Below are 11992 nucleotides of genomic sequence, written 5' to 3'. Positions count from 1 at the left end.
AAGTGGCCATGCTGGGATACAGTGACCACAAGGCAGAATTTCTGGATTGGTCAGCTAAAGCAATGTGAGGATAGAGGTCTCCCTGGCAGAACAATCAAATCATTTTATCTGCTAGGAGGAAGAAGGCAGGGCCAGAGGACAGATTAAAGCCAAAATTTCAGGACTTTGGTTTCGGAAAGAAAGTGGTCTTCTTTAGAGACAGATGGAATTTGCATTCTCTCAATACTGCATTAAGAAACTTAGGCGCTGGCTTGAGTCAGAGGAACAGAATCAAGAGGGAAACAGTACCCAGGAGTCATTGCTTACCTTAAAGAATAACACATCACAGCTAATTCCAGTGTTGAGGTGTGCACTTGTCCCATCTAAACTTTCAGTCAACATCTAATTAGTACTTACTGTGTGTCAATCACTGTGATGGATGGCTGATTTTGCAAGAAATTATACTGTTTAGGGAAACTAATCAGCTATAAACGTCACCATCATTTTACTCCTTAATTCTGTGCTCAGTATTTAAGAAGAATAAGGTATTTGTATCTTATGATCTGCAGTTCCAAAAACCTAATGCTGAAAGAAAATAATAAAAATCCGTCCTCCAGGAGATTACACACATACTCTTTTGCCCAAAGGCATCTGCAATGATCTTTGGGGATAAGTGGTGCTCTCTGCTAGAAAATCATCTGTTTATTTGTTTTGAAGGTGGGTTTGTGGACACAGCAGTGAGTGGTTAGAGTCTTGGATTTGAGACTATGTTTAAAAAAGTTACCTCTTGGGAAAAGTCAAATAGCCGGGCATTATTCTGAACGTGTTCATGGTGGAGCCTGCCTGAAAGGCTTGGCCATCAAGAGTTGTCTCCAAAAAGGTACAGCTCTGATTTTTCTTGAAGTGACAGAAATATTTGTCACAGAAGTTGCTAAGTGGCATGACTGAATCTTAATCCTCTTGCTAGGAGAGGAATGTGTTTGTTACAACCAATTTATGATAATCCGAGCCGATTTGCTTGGTGCTTACAGAGGCCAGGGAGGTTGAAGCGATTACCTACTGCTGACTCATAATCCTCGCTTCAGAAGGGTCAGAGCTGTTCTGTGACTGTTGTCAGCCCCATTCTGGAGATGAGAAGATTGAGTCAAAGAGAAACCAAGCATTGGCAGAAGGCCACAAAACCAGTAAGAGGCAGGGTCAGGCGCAGAATATAGTTAACATGGCTCCTTGTTTGCTTCTCATAAACGGAATCCAGTCATCTCGAGATTATCATTAAAAGGGAAAATCATTGCTGTTTTTGTCTGTGTCCATCCTACCCTTCGCTTGATTTTCTGGCTCTTCTGGTTTGGATGATGGGTCCGTAATTGCATCTCTGAGCTCAGAAGAACTTTTCTCGGGTCTTCGTGTTACTTAATTGGAGAACAATATATTGTATACACACAAAATGAACACCGACTGTATTAATCAAGAGAGGCTTGATTCTGGCCTATAATGACCAATCACTCTCCAGTGACATAAAAAGTATAAAAAGTACGGCGACTAGGGGGCACCAAGAAAGCTTCCTCATCCTGGGTCGTAGGACTTCAGGCAGGCACGATAGACACATTTTCTCTGTCTAGCGGTGGTTGGAGTCAGGCGGCCCAAGGGGGTGTACCGGACACTTGACTCTCTTGGTACCCGCGAGCCTCCCAGTTCCGGGCGAGCGTCTTCAGCTCCAGGCTCGTCGCAGGCAGGGAGTCAGTCAGTGTGCTGGGCGGTACCAAGCAGAGCTGGTCCCCTGAGCCTTAGAAGGAGCTAGGGCACATCCTTGGCCGACCTCTGGGTGTCAGGGACAGCACCCTGGAGTGAGAGGAGGGCATCCGGCTGGGGAAGAAGAGAGAGGAAGGGGGCTGGAAGTGCGCGGGTTTGAGCTTTTCCCGGGCTCCAGTCACCCCCAGCTCTGACCTCCCCCGCCTGGCTCGCTGTGTCGCCGCCGCCCACCTGGGCGCGTGAGGCTGCTGCAACGTGGGTGCTGGTTCCCCAGGCCTCATTGGGTGGCTGTGTGCGGAGTTCTCCGGGTTCCTAGCATCCCCTCCCCCCACGCTGTCCTCTGTCCCCCAGTGCCAGACAGGCTGGTTCTCTGCCCCTTGGGTCGGTGCGCGCTGGTGGGTTTGGCCTGCACGGCGGCGGCGGCGGAGGCGGGGGAGCGAGTGAGCGAGCGCGAGGGGCGGGCGCGAGTGGTTGTGAGTCACCGGTACCTGGAGCGCTAGCGACGCAGAGCCAGCGGCGCACAGCCCGAGCCGGAGCCGAGCGCCAGCGTCGCAGAGTGAGGCCGGCCCCAGGCCCAGCCGCGCCCCCTTGCATCCCACCAGACCAGTTCGCCCGCGCTTGAAACCCTTCAGCTTGCCCAGAGGTGGCACGGGGCTCTCCAGGGGATGTCACAGAGGCTCCCCGGAGCCCCTAACCACAGCCGCAGCAACAGCCACCGCCCGCGGGAACCGCGACAATGAATCCCCAGTGCGCCCGCTGCGGAAAAGTGGTGTATCCCACGGAGAAAGTCAATTGCCTGGATAAGGTGAGCGAGGGGGCGCCTGGCCAGCACGGACCTGCCGGGCGTCCGACTGCACCTGCTCCAAGAAGTTTTGGCACCTGGGTTAGGAAGATGAGTGGGTTGGTATGTTTCTTGGCACAGGGAGAGGATGCTTGAAGGAAGACCCCAGCCGTTGTGTCTGAGATCTCCACGATCAAATGATAAGGGTGTTGGAATTAGGAAAGGCTTTTGTCCCGGGTGTAGGGTGCGCGACATCCACACAGTTGCCTTGAAGGACTCATGGCAGCCCCAGCACGGAAGAGCCAGAATTGGGTATCCAGTAGCTTGGCTGAGCCAACCAGGAGCTAAGCTGAGAACCCAGGGGCTAGGTTGAGCACCCAGCAGCCAGGTTGAGTCACCCACGAGCCAGACTGGGAACGAGGGGTGGGGAGCATTTAACAAGCCGCGTCCCCTCCCCCGTCATGTCTGTCCCTCCCTCCCCACTGCACGGATCTTGGCACCTTCATCTCAGCCAGTCCCTAACAGTTCTTGTGACAACGGCTTTAGGAAAAGGCAAATAACAATTAATATGCCATGGGGCGCCACTGCCGCAGTGCTAAGAATAATCCCTGTAGGAAAGACCCAGCCCGAGTAGCAAGCTGACCCACCGGCGCCTACTCCACCAGGGTAAATTCCAGAGGAAGTGGCTTTAGCCGGGTCGCAGCAGCTCTGCCCTTCCTGGGTGTGGATGGAGTTGAACAGCCTGTGAGACAGACCCAGCGCGATCCCTGGTGACTGACAACTGAAACCAGCCGTAGGCAGTCCCAGTGAAATTTGCGTTTGGTGTTACAAACGCCTCTGTAGAGTAATCCATCTCTCAGACAGAGCAGCGTTTTACAATTTAGTGGAGGCTGGGTGGGGATGGGGACAAGGGTGTTTACATAGGCCACCTCTGCTACTGTGGGTTGTTTGACTTCCGGTGGACACGTGCGTGAAAATCTTACAAACACAACATTTAGGCATTTGGAAAGAAATCCTCTTTCATTTTAAAGGTCCCCCCTCCCCGCCCCCAGTTCTCCATTAGCTGACTTCAGGGTTCCTTTTCCGCTGTAATATGGGCAGACCCTTGGCATTTCTTCCTTTGTGAGTCTAGTGGTGGGATTAATTTAAAAACGAACTTTAATACCTGTCTGAGTTCTTCACTGAACTGGAAACATAAATGTGGGCTACTACCTACGGACATTTCCTGGTAATGTTATTATATGGGCTGCCTTCCCTGCCCATTCTGGTCTTCTGTTCGGAACTGGTATTGCAATGAAGTGTTAAGTATTTGTTTTTGTTTTTCTTTCCTTCTTAGCATTGGCATAAAGGATGCTTCCATTGCGAGGTCTGCAAGATGGCTCTCAACATGAACAACTACAAAGGCTATGAAAAGAAGCCCTATTGCAATGCGTGAGTATTGCCAGTGCGCTGTGCCAGGGGTAGCCCAGCAGGAGGGCTTAAGTTAGTAGACATGCCTCTTCTGAAGAATCGACTCACTGTGCCACTCGGCGTGCAGGTGGCCCATGACCTGTTAACGCACAGACTTCATGGTCACTTACTACGTCGAAGGTCGCTGTGTTTATGTCCTGCTAATGTGTAGGATAATTTGTGTGACTTTTCCACCAGGTTAGCGTTTGAAGTTCATAGCATTTCAGACTTAGGGACGTTTATTAGAAGCTCCAGAACTTACCCACTGAGAATGTGTGGGCTCTGACATGCATGTCAGGCAGATTTCCATTTTAATCATATGTCAATTTCCATTTTAATCGCAGGATGTTGCTATCTTGCAGTTTTATATCTGAACCTAGTTGCTAGGGAAAGAAGTCTCGTTGGTTTGGTCTTCACTGAGACCGCTTCAGGTATTCTGGGGTTTGAGCTGGGAATGAAAGAATGGTGGGGTGATTCCTACCTGGTTAGTATCAGATCTGCTGCCGTAGACCTGTAGTAGACAAGGTACTTCTTGGCTGCCAGTAGTAGATGGGGAAATAAAGCAGTGGCACTCTCTTTGAAGGCTCCCCTGAGGGCATGTTCTGGGCAATATTAGCTAGCCCAGTGTTTACCATGAGTCAGGCCATGCTTAGAGTACTTTATTCATACCGAGTCATTTAATCTTTACTAACATCCCATGGGTAAAGGGGAACATTAATATTACTCCCCTCCATAACAGGTAATGAAACTAAATGGAGGTGCTAAGCTTCAGAATGGGGCTCAGGTCACTTCCAGAGGCTGCAAGTGACTCCACATTGGGCAGAACCTCCAAGGGCTCCCTTGTTGCCTTGGGACCTGAGCTGCTTTACTCTCCTGAGCATCCCTCTGGTCACACAGTGGCTTCACTGTGGGCTTTTAGTCCTAACCCCCATGGTCATGGCCAGGTCTAGAGATAGCTCAGAGACCTCTGGATGACTCTAAAATCCTAGCTGGAATATTGGCAGAACCTGCTCCTTCCCAGTGTTTGAAGCAGTCCCATAGGTCTTTGGGAGGCTGAGGGTCAGGCCGTCTTCATCTTGGACAGGGAGTATGAAACAGTCATCAGACAGTCGGTGAACAAACGGTGTGCTCAGATATCTGGTGCAGAACTTTAAAAATATCTGGTGTCTGGGGGAAGGCTCAGTGGGTAAGGGCTCTTGTGCCATAAGCATCAACACATATAACCTCAGCGTTTGGGGAGTAGAGATGGGGATCACCAGGACTCGCTGGCCGTCTACCTACACAGGTTTCATGAGAGACTCTGTGTCAAGGGAAGATGGTGGAGAGTAACAACTGGTATTCTCTAATTTCCTTGCTGTGCACGTAAGTTTCGCATACATACATACACACACACATACATACATACATACATACATACAGATACACACATACAGTATGGCAGAGAATTACAATTTTTTTCTTTGTAGTTGGAATTTTCTTTGGGCCACCAAGCAGTTCCCAAATAAAGACACAGAGACTTATTAATTATGAATTCTCGGCCTTACCTTAGTCTTGTCCCACTAGCTCTTTTAACTTAATTTGACCTGTTTCTATTCATCTATGTTTTGCCTTGGGGCTTTTTACCTTTCATTCATTCTGTGTGTTTTATTTTCCTACTTCCTCCATTCCTGTTTGACTGCTCCCCCCCCCCCCATCTTCCTGGAATCTTTTTTCTTTCTTCCCCCAAGTCTAAGTTCCTCCTCCTACTTAATTTCCCTTCCCAGAAGCATGTACCTCCTCCCTTGCTATTGGCTATTCAGCTTTTTATTAGACCAATCAGGTGCCTGAGGCAGACAAGGAAAAACAGCAGCACAGCTTCACATAATTAAACAAATGCAATACATCTTTACATAAATGAGCAAATATTCTGCCACATAAACAAATACACCACATCTTTATATAAACAAATGCAACATATCTTTATATAGTTAAACAAATGTATCACATCTTTGCATAGTTAAACAATTATTCCTCAACATTTCTTTGCATTTCTTTCTGGTCTAGTTTAGGGCTCACAGATAGACAGATGCTTTCCAAGAAATTAGAATTTTGAGGACTGAAGAGAATTCAGGGCTTCCTTGGACAAGTAGTGCACAGATATTCTTCGAATCTGTTTTCAACCCTCCCAAACCCTATACCATATTGAGAAAATCTAAAGACAAAAATGAGATTTTGGGGATCGTGGTCTTCTGCTTCCTTAAGGAGGACAAACAGCTGGTTCCAGATCAAAGACTGGGTGCAACAAGAAGAGAATGAGGGGCTGATAACACATAAACAAGATAATTGTTCTTTAGGGAAAGGAGATTAACGATCCTTCCTGTAACTGTTTAGCTTGTGGCCTAATGACCCCAGCTTTATGAGCCATTCAGGATCAGGAAGGATCCCTTATAACTTTACTGCCTGAAGTTTAACCCAATCCACAACAATGCTTTTTGGGTTCCCCAAAAGGGCCTTCAGGGTTTAGAGGGAAAAGGAGAGAATAACAATTGCAAAAGAGATGGATACATTGAGTGACAAAAGAAATTAAAAAAAAGAAAGATAGAAAGAGAGGAAGGAAGCTGGAGAGGTGGCTTACTGGCTTATGTGCTTGTACACAATCTTGAGACCCTGAATTCTTTCCCCAGAAACCATGTAGAAAATTAGGACATGGTAAGAAGGTCTGGGGCTTGCGGACCAGCCAGTCTGGCATACATGTTGAGCTCCAGGTTAGTGAGAGACCCCATTTCAAAAACCAACAAGGTAGACAACTCCTGAGGATTGAGAATGGTACCTATGGTTGACCTCTGTCCTTCGTATGCATGCTTACATAAATGTACCCCCATGTATTGGAATACACATGTGAATGAGCATGTGCGTGCGCGCACACACATAGATTCTAGAAAGAAAAACAAGAAGCAAGTTAGCTTACAGCAGCTCTGTTCTGTGAGAGTCTCACAGTGCGCTGCAAGACCTGAACAGGGTGGGAAAGGCTAGCTAGTTTGAACTATGACTCAACAGTGAATTAGTGCCAAGACACTGAGATTTGTACCCGAAGCAAAAGAACTCCATCAATAGGAAATACCACGCCATGAGATTTCTGGGCTTGAATATTAGTTTTCACTCATTTTAGATACCTCTAAATTAAATATTGATGGTTAGTAATCTCACCTAGAAGTGTTAGAGTACCACCTGGTTCTTTGGCTTATTATTGGGACCCGGCAGTTCACTTTATTCAACAGCTAAAAGGAAGGCAGGAATTCACCTCTCCTGGGTGAATGAGAGAGCTGAAGTTTCGTATTTGTCTAACTTTGCTCAAGTTTGCACCCTATCTTAGCATACTTTCTCCAGAAAATAAGGCTCCGCGAGTTGCGGGATCTGTTCGCTATGATGTTTCCAGGCTCAGAGGTATCCGTTGTTTTCAGTTCATATTTTTCTAAGGGCATGTGTTGCCATGTGACCTGGTCCATGTGGATTACCCTCTGGGGATCCCATGCATCTGCTCTAATTCAGGTGGTGCTTGTCAGTCATCTGTTCCCTGTAGTCTCAGACAGAAGGGTGGCCATCATTTCTCTGGGTCAGTGGTGGAAAATTGATTCTTCAATGAATTAAGCTTCAGGAAAAGGAAGTGTTTTCTGTCTGTCCGTGGAAAGCGATATTTTATCTGTACCTCGTTTGGTTCAGTAGTTGATACATACATGTGCTCAAATGTCAAAAAATATCTTAAAAAGAATACAGTCCTTCTTTAGTAACTGAGGTGTATAGGTTCCAGCAACCCCTCCCGTCTCTCTTTAGCAATATTGGTAGATGCTCAAGGCCCTTGGAGAAAGGAATGTAGTGTTTGCATATAACCTGCTCATGTCCTCCTACATATGATAAGTCACCTCCAGATTACTTATCCAAGCACAATGTAAAAGCCATGCAAATGGTTCTCATGCTGTATTGCTTAGGGAGTGACGACAGGAAAAAGGCCTGCACATTTTGTATAGATTCCCACTTCCCAGTAGTTTTCATCTGTGAGTAGGTGAGATATGGCCCTCACAGGTAAGGAGGGCAGATTACATTGACCATCTGTGTATTTCTTACCTGGAATCAACTTTTATTAAACTTTTGGCCAATTTTGCTTCATCCTTTTCTCCTACATCTAATTCTCTACAATTTTTAAATATTGTCAGGCCATTGGCCAGTTTCTTATCTTGTCATATTTCATCCTGAAACATGATATCGTGCACTAAGAATAAAGATATTTTCTTCAAGAATCAACAGAACCATTTTCATGTGTAAGAAAATAAAATTGATAACATTTATATTTGGCCCATGTTTAACCTACGTTTCTTTCATTGTCCTCAGATCATCTTTTTCAGTTTGTGTGTGGGGTGTGTGCGAGCGTGTGCATGCCTTATTTTAGGATCCAGTCAGGGTGCATAGCTTACATTTAGTCGTTAGGAAAACACCAACTTCTTCTGGCTACTTCAAGTTCAGTGTCAGGCATTCAATTTCTGCTGGCAATTCTCGTGGCGTGGATAGTCTCTTAAGAGAGTTTTCAGGCAGAGTACTTATGTGGTATTTTCTTTTAGACAGTAGCGTATGTAATTAGCTTGAGACTCTTTGAAATAAATATTAACGTTGTGCTTAAGATTTGCAAGCATAAGCCCAGGCATTTTCTTTGTAATTGATACCTGAGGGCATCTTTTTTTAATGGAATGAGCCAGTGAAAGCTTCTTGGGTTTAGATGCGTTGCTTGTTTATAGTCTCATGTGCTTAGAGAAGAAATAAGTATTCTGTTTGCTTTCATGCAAAGGAGGACATGTATAAAATGTAATTTACATGGTATTTACATTTTGATCTCTTTGTTAGGATGATCAGAATGGAGTATATGCTCGACAGGAGACTGGACGCAATGCACATGTAGTTCCTAACATAGCACTGCACACTATTAAAATATTTAAAAACAAACTGGGTCTGCTTGAGTACGTGCCATGTTTTCATAAGCCTTTATATTTCATAAGCCGGCAGTGGATTCTTGGTTAGCACATTCAGGATTTTCTGCATCTTAGAACTTGCAAAGCAAAGAGGACTGAGCAAGGTTCTTACTGCTTAGAGGTGCGGGGAAAATAACACGAGATGATTAGACAAAAAACACAGCTTGTATTTATGAGTGAATTATATGCCAAGCTAAACTACAAACACTCTGATACTCCACATGCCACACAAAGACTATAAACCCCAAGGCCATTTGTCAAATTATTTAATTTATTGTGTGTGAAAGTCAAATTTGCATTCATTATGTGTTTGCAAAAAAATATATTGGTTCTTAGAATTTTCTGAGAAGACATTATTGCTTAGAAGTAGCAATATCAATGACTGGCCTTTAATATGCTTCCACCAAATGTCACATTATCTTAGGTCCAGGGAAGGACCAGGCAATGATGCAATAGTTTAATATGACCTTGCCAATAATTTCCCCAAGTCATTCCTTCTGCAGATTTGTGTGTGTGTGTGTGTGTGTGTGTGTGTGTGTGTGTGCATGCTTGTGTGTAGGGCAATGGGGGGTTGTGTGTGAACATTTGTCCTGATTGTGTCAAATGTATTAATTGTGAAGTAAAAACAAAACAAAACAACCCGAAAACAAAAACCAAAAAATATCCCAAACCCACAGATATCTGTGCTAAGTACATTTAGTCATCTTTCCAATAAGATTCCCTCCCACCAAAGAGTCTCACTTAACATGATTTTGTCCGACTTTGGAAAATGAAACAGCAGGAGCTGTGTGTTGCCTTTGCTTTCTCTCTCTGGCTGCGTTGGCATTTCCCCTTGTGAATATTCATTGGCTAGCTCCAGCCTGGAAGATGCTGAGCTGGGCGCTGCTCGTTAAGAGCCACTCAGAATGGTCAGTGCGCTTCTGCCAGCCTGTCCTGCGGGTGCATATCAGGGCCAAGGCTCCTCTGGTTCTCACTTCGCTCTTCTCTGTGCTAACTCCTTGTTAGTACTCTTTCTGAGGTTATCAGAGGACAGGGAAGGGAAAGTAATGAAACACAGACCTGAGCTCCACGCCCATCCCACCTCCTGTTTCCCTTATCTCTGTGTCCACCTTCCAAATTTGGTCGTGTAACACTCTGTGGCTATTTCAAGGGGATTTGTGAGTTCCCTACTGTTAGTGAGCAGTGGTTACTGAGGGTTTCCTGACCTGCACAGCTTGTCATGGACACTTTGGAGCTTGGCATTGATGGGTTTGAATCCTGACACCATCTTGTCTTCTAGAACAAGTCTTTGGATTGTTTATTCTTCCTCTATAAAACAAGAACAGTAATAACATGTATTATTTACTTTTCTAACTATGGGGCAGAATGCCTGAAAGCGGTAACTTCAGAGAGAAGAGGTTTATTAGACTCACAGTCGCAGAGGGCATAGCCCAGCACAGTAGGGAAGACATGGAATTGGGGGCTTGTAGATAGTCACATGGTGGTGACAGACCAGAAGCAGAGTGAGAAAGTGGGTAGGGCTGTAGCTCTCAAGGTCCCCCTAATGTCCTGTATCCAGACAGTTTGTCCAACTTCATAAAGATTCAGTAACTTCCCCAAATAGCGCCACCAGCAGGAGACCAAGTGTTCACACACAAAAACCTGTGTGTGTCTTGGTACACATTTAAACCATAACCTGCCAAACTCACAGCACCCGGTGAAGATTGCGAAAGCCAGGAGCAGCACATAGCTGACCTTCAGCAGACAATAGTGCCCTTTTCACCGTGGGAGATTTTTGAGGGGCGAAGGAAAAGTACAGAAAGATGGAGAAGCACAGCACATAAATAATAGCAGTTACCCTAATAGAAAAAGTCATATTGAAGTGTGTGTGCATGTGTGCATGTACGTGTGTGTGCATCCGTGTGTGTGTATGTGCGTGCACGTGTGTGTGCATCTGTGTGTGTATGTGTGTGTGTGCGTGTACGTGTGTGTGCATGCCCGTGTGTGTGTGTGTGTGTGTGTGTGTGTGTGTATGTGGTGCTGGGGATCAGATCTGAGGCCTCATATACGGTAGGCAAGCACTGTCTCACCAAGCCACACCGCTAGCCCCACCCATACCAGTTTTTGCACTGTGGAATGCCATTCCTGTAACCAGAATTGGAAGAAAGAAAGATAAGTATCAAACATAGAGAAAACATGAACATGCACTTGAGTGCTAAAAGTTTGAGACAGGCTAGTTTGTAGTTATGCCCTGTATGCCAGAAAGCACTGAGAGTTGTCCATGGGTATGGTGAGGAACAGGGTGTTGGTGGCCTGGAAGTGGGCCTTTAATGGACTTCAGCTGTTGCTTTCACAAGCTTACATCATGCAAGCCCCACACTTTTCCTGGGGGCCAACCTGGTACCGTTAGCCCCTAGATCAACTGTGGCACACACATACCTTGCTGTGAGGGATCTATCTGTGTCCACTCGGGAAGGGGAGGGTTCTGTTTTGCTCACTTGCTTGTCCCTTGAATCTTCCATGTGATGATGAGATGATGCTCAGCTGGCATTAAGGCTTTCTTGGGGACTGTCGTCATGCTAACCTCTCTGAGTGCTGCCTCTGCGCTTATTCCTAATTCAGCATGGGGCCCCGCTGGTTTCTCCTAGGAAGGCAAGAAGAAGCTGGACAATTTAGGAGCAAGGTGTGGGCTAGGCTCTGAGGAGTCTGAAAGTTTTTTTCCAAATCTGAATAGCAAAGGAGTGAAATGTCCTTATTGACCAGCTAGGCTTGTGAATTCCAGGCTTGGATGTGGTAGGATTCATTGTTGATGCTTAAAGGTTCAGGTGTACCTGGGGACGCGTTCTGAAACATTCCTTATCCATGTTTGTGCGTTTTCATTGTAATTTGTAAAGGGGGGGGTGTGTCTTCTCAACAAGGACCTTACAGAGACGAAATGGCGGGAGGATGTTTGTGAACATCAACACATCAAATGATGCCTATCAGGCACCCGCATGTCAGTCCTGTTATTTATCACAGCAAATTAGTGACATGACCTAATATTTCTCAGAGATTGGAG

General features: G+C 45.8%; 1 protein-coding gene across 2 annotated transcripts in view; it reads left to right on the top strand.

The window, feature by feature from the left end:
• The first annotated feature begins 1849 nt into the window (after positions 1-1849).
• The window catches only part of Nebl (nebulette), a 347437-nt gene continuing 337294 nt past the window's right edge, over positions 1850-11992 (top strand). Inside the window, exons 1-2 of one of the 2 annotated variants that reach the window (XM_041630597.1) lie at positions 1850-2533; positions 3846-3940. In XM_041630597.1, the coding sequence (XP_041486531.1) occupies positions 2465-2533; positions 3846-3940 (164 nt within the window). In that variant the 5' untranslated portion in view covers positions 1850-2464. The remainder of the gene's footprint in view (positions 2534-3845; positions 3941-11992) is intronic. The other variant, XM_041630596.1, reaches the window with a different exon arrangement.

This window comes from Microtus oregoni, unplaced genomic scaffold (genome assembly GCF_018167655.1).
Source record: "Microtus oregoni isolate MIOR12 unplaced genomic scaffold, Mior012 000035F_ref0000213, whole genome shotgun sequence".
Classification (NCBI taxonomy): Eukaryota; Metazoa; Chordata; class Mammalia; order Rodentia; family Cricetidae; genus Microtus; species Microtus oregoni.
This window is presented reverse-complemented; position numbering and strand designations above follow the sequence as displayed.